Source organism: Mauremys mutica, chromosome 10, assembly GCF_020497125.1.
Source record: "Mauremys mutica isolate MM-2020 ecotype Southern chromosome 10, ASM2049712v1, whole genome shotgun sequence".
NCBI lineage: Eukaryota > Metazoa > Chordata > Testudines > Geoemydidae > Mauremys > Mauremys mutica.
In genome coordinates this window covers 74992933-75005239 of record NC_059081.1, presented here as the reverse complement: position 1 = coordinate 75005239, position 12307 = coordinate 74992933, and the positions used below count along the sequence as shown (strand labels likewise).

The window sequence follows — 12307 nt, the reverse complement described above, 5'->3', positions numbered from 1 at the left end:
CTGCTCTTATATACATCCAGTGCTTAATGTGTAATGAAAGAGGTTCCGGGGCTCAAGCGTTTTTCCTACATTCATAATTGATGAAGCAAGCCCAGAGGTACCAGGTCTACAAACTGCCAAGCCTAGAGATGCCGGGGTGCAATGCTGGCATGCCCTGGCACAAATTTAAGCACTGAACACATCCCCTTCCCCACACAGACCTCCTTATTCCTGATGTACGATTTGATAGGAATTTTTATTGTCAGCTATTCTAGTGATCAGGCTATACTGGGAGTTTTGTCTTCAGAGGAAAAGACGACTTTGTCAGTTTTTGTTAAAGTTTGATTCTATAGCAGTTTCCTCTCCTCTGCTGAAAACAGAAGATGATCTTCTCCTTCCTCCTTAGATAATGTCGTGAGGAGACCTGGGTGAAAAATGGATATTTCAGTTCGTTGGCAATTTCAAAAAAATGAAGACAAATTTGTTTTGGGTCAGGCCAGAAACGAAAATTTTTAGAAAGTTAAAAATATGATTTAAACAAAATGTTTTATTTTGAGCATTATACACTTTTTTTTTGCTTTTTTAAAAATAAAAATGAAATGAAAAATTGTTCCCAACCAAAAAAATCAAAATATTTCATTTTTAAAAAGTCAAAACAAAATATTCTGATTTTTTTTGAATATTTTTATTTGTCTTAAACAAATAATTTGGCAAAATTGACATGGATTTGGCAAATGTTTGTGTTGTTGAATCTGCATTTTTCACCAACAAAAGTTTTGGCCTAACAATGTTACCAACTCTAGTTGTGAGAGCGACCCATTGTGTTTTATTCCACTTTAACCACTGTTTGTGCTAAAATCTCTCTCTGCTTCTTCAGACTGTCCTAACGCCCTTTCCTGGTGGCTCACCTCACTCTAGAGAGATGGCCTCTTGGCTGGTAGCCCTTTCTACCTGGCCTTCATTATTCCCCATGGAGCTGAAATTAGGGGTCTATCAAACCATGCTATGGTGTGACCTGACTTTAAATATTAGGAAGGAGGAGCACAGCAGGGGTTCTGTTCATGAAAAAGAAATGGGAATAAAATCTGCTGGGGCTCCCCAGCGTTCCTGGGTCTCTGATCCCCTCTCTGGGGAGAGGCATCTGCAGGAGAGGAAAGATTCTGCATCTCAGACCTGGCTCAGATGGCCTTTCGCTTGTGTTACTGACCTGTTCCTGCTCGGGTTTGTGACTCTGTCCTGCACTCTGCTGAGGGGGGATATGATTGTTCTTTATAAATAGATCAGAGGGATAAATATCAGAGAGGGAGAAGAATTATTTAAGCTTAGTACCAATGTGGAAACAAGAACAAATGGATATAAACTGGACACTAGGAAGTTTAGACTTGAAATTAGATGAAGGTTTCTAACCATCAGAGGAGTGAAGTTCTGGAACAGCCTTCCAAGGGCAGTAGTGGGGGCAAAAGACATATCTGGCTTCAAGGCTAAGCTTGATAAGTTTATGGAGGGGATGGTATGATGGGATCAGGGCCGGCTCCAGAAGGAGGGTTGAGCGCAGCCCCTGGCTAGGGTGACCAGACAGCAAATGTGAAAAATTGGGACGGGGGTGGGGGTAATAGGAGCCTGTATAAGAAAAAGACCCCAAAATCGAGACTGTCGCTATAAAATCAGGACATCTGGTCACCCTACCCCTGGCCCATGTCCTCATCCCCTGGGTCCCCACCAGGGCAGGTGGAGGGTCTGCAGCTCCCCACGGCTGCCCGCATGGCTCTTACCCTGACCCAGATCCAGCTTCCAGCCTGGCCTGGGGACAGGGCCTCAGGGGCCAAAGAATCATAGAATAGAATCATAGAATCTCAGGGTTGGAAGGGACCTCAGGAGGTCATCTAGTCCAACCCCCTGCTCAAAGCAGGACCAAACCCAACTAAATCATCCCAGCCAGGGCTTTGTCAAGCCTGACCTTAAAAACCTCTAAGGAAGGAGATTCCACTACCTCCCTAGGTAACCCATTCCAGTGCTTCACCACCCTACTAGTGAAAAAGTTTTTCCTAATATCCAGCCTAAACCTCCCCCTCTGCAACTTGAGACCATTACTCCTTGTTCTGTCATCTTCTACCACTGAGAACAGTCTAAATCCAAGAGCTGCAACCAGGCCATGGTAAGAGACACCTGGGCAGCTGCTGTGGAGAGCCACAGACCCTCCATCAGCCCTGGATGGGGGGTCATCTGGGGGGCAGGGACATGGGCCAGGGGCTGCTCTCGCCCCGCACCCCACCCCACGGCTCCCCACAGCTGCACAGGTTCCCCGGTCAGGCTCCAGCTTCTGGGCCTTTGGGGGAGGAGAAGGAGCAGGGGGCAAGGCCCGTGGGGAGTGGGAGGGCCAGTCCCTCATTCCTGCACCTCTGGCTCTGCCTTTAGCATCATGATTCTCTCTTTCCACTGCAGCGAATGTGACCCTGGATCCAAACACAGCAAATGCCCAGCTCATCGTGTCTGAGGATCGGAAAAGCGTGAGGCGTGGAATTGCACGGCAGAAGGTGCCGGACAATCCAGAGCGATTCCATTCTTTCTGTTTGCTGGGCTCTGAGAGGTTCAGCTCAGGGAGACATTACTGGGAGGTGGAGGTGGGAGATGGAGGGTTTTGGGCTGTGGGTGTTGCCAGAGAGTCTATGAGGAGGAAGGGAGGGATCAGATTTAACCCTGAGCAGGGGATCTGGGCTGTAGAGCGGTGTGGGGATCAGTACCGGGCTCTCACCTCCCCAAAAACTCCCATGCCCCTGAGTGAGAGACCTAGGAAGATTGGGGTTTATCTGGACTATGAAGCGGAGTGGGTGGCATTTTATGATACTGGTAATGAGACCCTGATCTTTACTTTCATGTCAGCATCTTTCACTGGGGAGACAATCCTTCCCTTCTTCTGGGTGGGGATTGGAGTCCTGCTCAGAGTCTGCCCCTGAGGCCTGGAGATGGGGAGGTAGCAATATCCCACTGGGGTTCACTCTGGTTGTGGACCAGAAATGGACTGAACTAGTTGTTGTCCTGGGGACAGCTCAGATGGTTTAAAACACACTGCCGTGGTTCTAGAGAGGGGGATTGGGGAGACAGAGAAGATGTCATGGGGGGTTGTAGGGAGCATAGGCACCGACTCTGTGGGTGCCGCAGGGCTTGAGCACCCACAGGGAAAAATTAGCGGGTGCTCTGCACCCACCGGAAGCCAAGCTCCCTTCACCCCCCACCCAACTCACCTCCTCCTCCTGCCCTGAGCACGCCGCGTCCCCACTCCTCCGCCTACCTCCCAGTGCTTCCCGCCGCCACACAGCTGTAGCAAGCTCTGGGAGGGAGGGGGGAGGAGGCAGGGGCGGGGCGGGGGCGGAGATTTGGGGAAGGAGTTGGACTCGGGGCAGGGGTGGAGTTGGGGTGGGGCCGGGGCCGAGGGGGGTTGAGCACCCACTGGCGCCAGTAGAAGGTGGTGCCTATGGTAGGGAGAGGAGAAGCTGAAGACTGGAAAGGGAACGTGAGGCTTTACTGGGGAGGGAGATGCTGGAAGGAAATGGAGGGTGAAAGACAGGGAAAGGGGGTAAGGAAAGTAGAGAGAGAGGGAATAAAACTGTTCAATATTATGGGAAGTGATTGTGTTTTCTTAACTCAGTCCCTTTGTTCATGAAAAAAACTAGTTTGAGGCCTTAAATTATTCTTGCAGACTTTGGACACTCTCTTCTCTGTGTTCTGATTATTACACTATCCTTGAATTGTTTGGAATTCTCACATTTCCTGACTGGAAATATAGCATGTATTTGAAAGGCTGTTCTTTCTGCTTGGTATTTTCTTTTCTCTCTCTTTCTTTCAAACTGTTTGTTTTTTAAAGGAGCAGCACCTTTTTTTCCTGCATGAGCTCCAGACTGTGTGCTGGGCATCCCAGGTCTGCAGGCTGATGGGATCTCACCAGTCTGTGCTTGTGGCCCTGTGCCAGTCTACCTAGGGAATACCAGCAGCTCTGCCAGTTCTACTGAGCAGCATAGGCCAGTGTGAGTCTGCCATGCCAGGGTCCTCCTTCTCCTCCTGCTCCATCATACAGTCCATCAGGTACCTTTGGTGGGGCAGAAAAGTCCTCTCAAATGTTCACCAGCACTTCCAGGAAGCTCTGTCCTTTTTCTGATGCAGGAGTGAAAGTGCAAGTGAGAGGATTTCTTCAAAAGGTGCCTTCTCCATGTTGCTGGCTCTGGTAGCTTGGCACACACAGACCAAAATCACTCCTCGGCACTCTGTGTTGGCGGGCTGTTCAAACTTCCTGTAACAAGAAGGGTGGGCAGAAACGTTTTGCTACACTGTAACATGCTCAAAGGGCCACAGCGGCCACATTTCAGGCTGGTGTTGGGGAATCTGGGCTAGGGTTGGTTGGACTCAGGTCTACATGCTGCAGTGTGGACACCAGAGCCCCAGATTTGAGCCTAGGTTAGAAATGTTTTAATGTAGGGTTAAGAACCAGTATAGATGCTCAAGCCCAGGGTTCTCCAACATGGGCCAGCTGACTCCAGACCCAAAAACCTTGGGCTTACATTGCAGTGTAGACAAACCCAGAGTGACATACATGCATATCCTCATTAGAGTTCAGTGACACAATCAGTTCAGGAGAAAAAAAAATCCATGACTATCTTCAAAAATCACACCTGGAAAATGAAAGGGAAATAAACAAGGAAACACTTTGATATGCTTTATTTGCATAAAGACTCTCTGCCCCAGCCAGAGCCCTCATCCCCCCTGCACCCTAATCCTCTGCCCCAGCCCTGAGCCCCCTCCTGCATCATGAATCCCTCATCCTCAGCCCTACAGCCCTCACCCCTGTACTCCCTCCTATCCTCAAACTCTCTCCCCAGAAGGTGCACCCCCTCCTCCTTCCCACACACCCCTTCCCAACCCCAAACTCCATCCCAAAGCCTGCACCCTACACCCACCCCCTGCCCCAGCCCAAAGCCTGCACCCTGCACCCCTCCTGCACCCTAATCCCCAGCCCAGGATCTGCACCCCAGACCTCCCCGCCCCAAACCCCCTCCCAGAGCCTTAGGCAGGTGGGGGCAGAGTTTGTGGGGGTGGAGTTGGGGTGCGGGTTCTGGGTACCACCAACATTTCTACAAACTTGCCACCCATGGCCCTAGGAGCACAAGCAGCGACAGTGGTGGGGGTGAGTGTGCTGCTGGGGGGAGCAGGAAAGGGGGGCTCCTCCCCCAGAGCTTGCTGCTGCCGGCAGGGAAAGGGCAGAGGGGAGTCGTCCTCTCTGGCCCCTGCCCCAGAGCAACATCCTGCCCCCCAAAATCATCCCCAGCCTTGCCCCACCCCAGAGCCCACCCCCCCAGCCAGAGCTTTCACCCCCCACCGCACCCACCACAAACCCTTCATGTCCGGTCCCAACCAGAGCCCTCCTCCCCCCGCACGCTGCCCCTCTCCCCCAGCCCTGAGCCCCTCCCAGCCCCAGCCAGAGCCCTCACCCTGAGCCCCTCCCACACGCCAAACCCCTCAGCTTCAGCCACAGTCCTCACCCCTGCACCCCGTCCCCCTGCACCCCTTACCCCTTCCCACCCCCAAACTCTCTCCCAGAGCCTGCCCCCCATTCCCCTGCCCCAGCCTAGGGCCTGCACCCCAGACCTCCTCCCTCACCCAAACTCCCTCCCAGAGCCGTTGGCAGAGTTTGGGCTGTCATGGTCTACACCCTCACTTGAAACTGGGGGGTTTCAAAGTGAGGACCAGCATGTATTCCCCCACCCTAAAATCCTAGGGTAGGTCTCCTTCGCTGCCACCAGTCAGGTTAAAGTGTCTGACACACTGCCTGTCCCCCAAGCTTCCCCTGGGGAACCCAGATTCAAACCCCTTGAATCTCACCAGAGAGAGAGAGAAACAGCCAGTTCCCCTCCTCCCCCTCTTCCTTCTCTCCAGCCTGCTCTGGAGAGATATACACCGAGTCAAATCCTTGACTCAACACAAAGAGGGACTCACTTCCCCCCTCCCCTTCCCTAGTCCTGGAAAGAGATACCTGATTCAAACTGCTTGAATCAAACCCAGGAGGACTGTCTCTTCCCCCCTCCCCTTCCCCTGAATTTCCACAAGAGAAGGAATTAACCAAGTCCAAAGAAAAGAAAAGAATTTATTAAGAGAACAAAAAGAAAATACAGAATCTCTATGAGCCTAAGCTGGACACTCATAGGGGATAACCTTATCAATCTCTGGAGAGAATCCCCCTCCCCCTTTCTCAGTAAAAGCAATATCAGCAAACAGGAATAAAGCATTTCCTTTAGCAAACACACAATTGCAAATATAGAAATCAAATCATAAGACTAATTCGCCTTTCTAATTAATACTCACTATTAATTAGTAGAAACTACTCCAGGAGAACTTGGAGACATGACTGTCCTCTCTTAGATCCAAAAAGAGTTCTCTGAGCAAAACCGGGAACACAGACAAAGGCTTCCCTCCACAGAGATTTGAAATTCCCCTGTCCCTTGATTGGTCCTCTGGTCAGGTGTTTCTCAGGTTACTGAGCTTGTTAACCCTTTCCAGGGAAAAGAGACCTTAACCCTGATCTGTTCATTTATGACATGGGCGGAGCGGGTTCTGGGCACCACCAAAATTTCTACAAACCTGCCCCGCCTCAGGGTTATGACTGATCCAGCCTTTCCCCCTCACAGACTCTCTGGCCACCCCCACAGCCCAGCGTTCCCCATCCCCCACCTCCATCCCCCAGGTATGTCTCCCCAGGGTGAATCCCTCACAGCCCAGCACACAGAGCTCAGTGTCAAATCGCTCAGAGTTGTCGGGCAGATCCTGCCGGGCGTGTCCCCATCTCACATGTTTCCGATCCTCAGACAGGGCGAGCTGGGGATGAGCCGTGTCTGGATCCAGAGTCACCGTCACTGGGGACAGAGAGAATCAGAGCGTTAGGGGCAGAGCTCAGTCCTGGGGGAGGCTGGGACAATTTCTCACACTCCCCAGCAGCCCTGGTCTAGCTGGGACAGGCCTGGATCCCAGGGAGCTGCCTCTGTCCTGGGTGCCTGACACTGAGCAGAGACGTCACTGCAGTTCTCAGCCTGGGCAATGGGACCCACCTTTGTACATTGGCATTTGGTTACAGAGGCTGCAGCCCCCTGTTCCCCAGCTGGCTGTAGCTCAGATGGCAGAGGCTGGAGCATAGGTGCCGACTCCGTGGGTGCTCCGAAAAATTGGGCAGCTCCCCGGCCCCCCCCAGCTCACCTCCACCTCCGCTCCGCCTCCTCCCCTGAGCGCACCGCGTGCCCGCTTCCCCCCCAGCTCCCAGCACTTGCACCTGTTTCGCTCGGCCAGGAGGGAGGGGGCAGGAGGGGGAAGGCAGCACGCTCGGGGAAGGGGTGGGGCTGGGACGGGGATTTGGAGAAGGGGTTCAATGGGGCAGGGAGGGGGCTGAGACTTTGGGGAAGGGGTTGGAATGGGGGTGGGGTGAGGGTGGGGAAAGGGTGAAGTCGGGGTGGGGCCCGGGGGCGCGAGCACCCACCGGCACTGGGGGAAGTTGGCGCCTATGGTCTGGAGAGGAAAAGGGTCACAGAGATGAGAGCACCTGGTCTCTGATTTACAACGCCAGCCTGGGGAGCTGCTCCTCTGCCCTGAGTGCCTGGGACCCAGCAGAGATGCCCTGGCAGCTCCTCTCCCGGCTGCTGGGACCTGCTGTGAGGGCTGCAGAAACTGCCTCTCTCCCCCCTCCCCTGCTGGGGCTGCGCCTTGGAGGGTGAGCGAGGAGGAACCTGACGTTGTGCAGAGGGGAGTGAGAGGAGGGAGGCACCAGATATAAACCCAGGGGGAAGCTGCACGCTGAACCCATCAGGGCAGGTTCTCAGCATTTAGTGTTTGTGTTTCTATTTCTTGGGCGGGTGGGGGGTGTCACAGTCGGTGTTGGTTTGGTTTGTGTCTTTACCTACTCGTTTATAAACCTGTCTTCATGCATTTTTTTCCTCTGAAGTGAAAAGCTTAATCCTTTCTCAATAAGCTGGCCAAATGCTTCACTGATACAACTCAGAAGCAAACAGTGAAATACAAGTACAGAGCCAATATTCATAACTTCAAATACAAGAATGATACACACAGCATAAGCATAACCAGCAAATGACAACCTTTTCATAGACACCTCACTTCACCATCTTTGTACAAGATTTGTTGCAAGTATATGACAGTGGTTGCAATAATGGTCTATATGGTCATAGTTCAATTAGATAAGGTCACACCCCTATCTGCTCTCAATGGACTTGCCTGGGAACGTTCCATCTGGAGTCTAGGTCATGGCTTCTGCTGTGACTAAGCGAAATCAGGCATGGACGTGGGACTTGCCCATGTGACTCTAAACACCATCTTGTTACCTGTCATTTTCCACTCTCTCCACTGAGGGCTTTGTTTGAAACAATGGGGGTTCCATCCACAAGCTATAAAAGGCCCAGGACACATCTCCATTTGGCCTCTTTCCTGCTCAGACCTCTTGATGATGACCTGATACTAATGGGAGCGTTCTAACCAAAGGACTGAGGACCTTCCAATGATTCAGAAGCAACCAGACACTTAAAAAGCCAACAGTTTATTCCATCACTGCTACACGCGTGATTCAAGAACTTTGCAATTCTTGTATGTATTTGATTCCTTCAACCAATTTTAACTCTCACCTTCCTTCCTTTCCAGAAATAAACCTTTATATTTTAGATACTAATGGGCTGGCAACAGCATGATTACTGGGCTCAGATCTGAGTTGTATATTATTGACCTGGGTATGTGGCTGGTCCTTTAAGATCAGAAGAACCCTTTCGGTTGAGGAAATTGGGTTCCAATAACCACTCATCAGTAATTTCAGTGGTTTTGGTGGCGATATAAAGCCTGGAATGACTAAGGAGGCTGCTTTTCTGACTTCTCGTTAGCCAGTGTGGTGAAACAGAAGTTAACTTTTGTTGCTGGTTTGATTTATCTTATGGGAGCAAAATCACCATTTTGGGGGTATGTCTGCCCCATTTCTCAGCACTTTGGCCTGAATTTGGTATTCTCAGTTGTGACCCACTAAGGCACAGTGAGAGATGGCTTTTGCTCCTCTGCCTACTGCTAATGACAGTGAAGCCGCAAGACAAAGTCAACAGCAGAGCCAGAGCCAGAAGCTACATCTTCTATCTTTGCTGTTCTCTTCTTTCCCCGTTTGTGTGTGTTTGCCTTATCTTGCCACCTAGGAAATGGGATTGGACTTTAACAAGAGACACCACAACAATGACAGCTCCAGCCCATCTCAGCTGATCTCTCTGATTTCCCCAGGACAGCTGTTACCTTCTTCAAAACCATCCAAGAGACTGTCACATAAGGAACTTTCCTTCTAAAAACTCTCCCAGCTAAAGAGAAAGGGCACAGGGGATGCTGTTAACGACAAGCCTTACTGACTACTTTACATTTCCATTGCTTTAACTCTGTCTCTTTTTCTCTCTGTGTCTCAGTAACACACTAGCAGGGATGTGAGAGGTGTGTTTGCCATGGGACTAAGCGGGCTGAAGTCTCTCTCTACCAAACCGCAAGCCTTGTTTCACCCGTTCAGTGTTGGACGGTGACAGGGGCACGTTAACACCTTTCACTCTTTCGGGGCCCTTGAGCCTGTTTAAATGACCACAGAAGTTCCCGCCCCCTGTGTGAGTGGCACGGGGGACTGAGCGTCTTTTCTCCTTTCTCCCCTCTAGGATGTCAGAAGCCCCATAGATGGGGTGTAGCTCCTCCCCCTGCACACGCCATTAGTCTGGCCACAGGCTGAGACAACACAACTGTCCCAGGGCACAACTGCAAAGTGGTGAAGGTGACACGTGGGTCGGAATCTCCTTTGGTTTATTACAAACCCGGGTTTCTGCATTTCCTACAAAACTAAATCTGTTTTCTAAATCGCTTCTCTGCTCAGGCTGCGTCTACGCCCCTTTGTGTCGGTAGAACGTATGTCGCTCAGGGGTGTGAATGAGCCACCCCCCGAGCGACACAGTTACACTGACCCAAGCGCCGGTGTGGGCAGGGATATGGTGCTGGGAGAGCTTCTCCTGCCAACATGGCTACGGCTCTCGCTGGGGGTGGGGAGTCTCAGCGGCTACACTCAAGAGCTAACGGCGGGGCCACTGCACCGGTGCCAGCGTGAGCTCCCCAGAGCAGCCACCACCTCAGGGCAGGGACAATGGCCCTGACTGGGGACACAATACGGGCCTGTCACCTCCAGGGTTCTCTTCTGCCCCCGGCAGGAGTGAACAAACGTCTGTATGACGTGGTGACCATTCACAGACTGGTGAGGAATGAGCTGGTGTGAGGGGAGCTGATCTCAGTCCAGTGGCAGGTGGGCAGATGGCCACAGAGCAATGACCAGCAGGAACACTGGAATCTATTGATCATCAAAGCATGGAGGCCAAGGAGTGAATTGCCCACTGGACCGAACTCATCCTGTCCCCAGAGCTGGTCTCGGTAAATCGGTGTGAAGCACATTGACGGGACACCTCGGGGAAGCTTGCACAGCCATTGCTGGGGCTGCAGCTAGTCTGTGGCTGGATACACAGAGACTCATTCTCCAGTCCCTCAATTCAGCATTTCACATGGGCAAGAAATTCAGAGTAAAATACGACAATAAAATATGATAATGATTAATGGGGAAAAACCTGTTTCTTTCTAGGTGTGAAACAGGGAAGTTCCAGCAGCTGGAGGACACGTCTCCTGATCTGGAAATCAGTCTTGGTTATTGGTGCCAAGAAAGCCAGTGCTCTGAAGGAGACTGAGGAAAATCAAAGGTACCGAGAAGGGAGCTAGGGGGGAAACGTTTCGGACTTCCGGAAGTGACGGGCTCCGACCAATTAGTGGCAATAGATGCTAACATAAAACTGAAACAAATCAGAGTGAACCAATAAATTATCATTCCTGACTCAGGGGAAAAGGCTGGGTGGGGCCATGTGCCAAGGCAACAGCAAACGGTTCATAATCTGCAGTCATTTGAATGTGATTCATTTTTCCACTAACAAGTTTCTCTGAAGTGGTGAGAAATCCAGGGTCCGGGGAAGGGAGCCATGGCCCATTCTCCTGTCGGACAGTCCAGTCGTGGCTTAGTCCTGTTTATACATAGAGAAAAGAGTCCAGTACAAACAGTTTAATCCAGCGAGAAAGTCAGTCCATTGGCGGATAGAGCCAGGAGCTGGTGGGGGGCAGAGCTGGATTCTACCTCACTGTCTGACCTCTCCCTGTCTCGATCGTTACAGTGTGGAGAGGAACAATGACAGACCCCACAGGCGGGTGCTGGTTTGGTGCTTAACCACACGGCGAAGGAACGAGAGCCCCAAATTCCCCCATGTGCTTTGGGAGCCAGGTTTGCTGTTTGAATTCTGCAGTTCAGATGACGTCAGGCCTGGGCGTTTCTCTGGCCTTAGGGGCCTGCTTTGCTCACAGCTGTGATGGCCGAGTGGCTAAGGTGTTGAACTCGAAATCCAAGAGGGTTTCCCTGCGCAGGTTCAAATCCTGCTCACAGCAAGGCCAGTGTTTTAGCCACAGCCCGTCTAAGAGGCCGGGGTGGCTGAGCCTCCCCCAAACGGCCGCCCATGCAGGGGGGAACACTGGGGATGTGGAGCGAGTCACCCCTCCGTGGGCCCATTGTCATCTTTCGAGTGCTGGAAGCGAAGCTCCAGAGAAGTGGGGGCCCAGCCTGCACCCCTTTCCGCTCTGCCTCTTAACCCGATGGCCTGCTCTGCCTCCTCCCATCCCCCCTCCGCCTCTTCCCCCAAGGCCTGCGCCCCACCCCCGCTGGGCCTTTTCCCCCGAGCCCCCTCCCTCTCTCTGCCTCTTCCTGCCCCTGCTCTGCCTCCTTCCCCAAGGACCCTCCCCCCGCTCACCTAAAGCAGGAAACAGTGATGGGGGCCTGGCCCCATGGCCCCCTGGTAGCCCCCCTTAGGGGAGGAGCAAGCAGCAGGTGAGTGGCGTCTTGGGGGAAGAGTGAGGGGCAGGTAGGGGGTCTGGGGGAGGGGGCAGAGGGCAGTGAACAGCAAGTGGGCGGGGCCTCGGGGGAAGAGGATGAGCAGGGGCGGGGCCTCTGTGGCCGGGCCATGGTCTAGGCACCGGTGGCCCCTCAACTTCTAGGGGTCACTCATCTGAAACCCAGGATGAAAGTGACATGGGCCTGAGTCTTGTTGGGGCTGAGGCTACATCACACCTTTACCTTCGGGGCTCTACCGGGGCATGAAGCCCCCAGACACGGCCAGAGACAGGGCGAGGGGCCTCAGCACGGGAGAGAGTCAGGCCCAGAGTTAGACGAGGGGGGCAGAGAATATTCTTCATTCTGGTTAGT

At 52.5% G+C, this 12307-nt stretch overlaps 1 protein-coding gene and 1 non-coding gene across 3 annotated transcripts in view; both read left to right on the top strand.

The window, feature by feature from the left end:
• LOC123378711 (butyrophilin subfamily 1 member A1-like) overlaps positions 1-10669 on the top strand; it is a 272728-nt gene extending 262059 nt beyond the window's left edge. The window contains exons 8-9 of one of the 2 annotated variants that reach the window (XM_045032821.1): positions 2422-2513; positions 10652-10669. In XM_045032821.1, the coding sequence (XP_044888756.1) occupies positions 2422-2513; positions 10652-10657 (98 nt within the window). In that variant the 3' untranslated portion in view covers positions 10658-10669. Of the gene's footprint in view, positions 1-2421; positions 3307-10651 lie in introns of those variants that run through there. The other variant, XM_045032820.1, reaches the window with a different exon arrangement.
• A 745-nt stretch (positions 10670-11414) lies between these two features.
• TRNAS-CGA lies at positions 11415-11496 on the top strand. Its single transcript has one exon. It is a non-coding gene; the product is annotated as a tRNA-Ser (tRNA).
• The last annotated feature ends 811 nt before the right edge of the window (positions 11497-12307 follow it).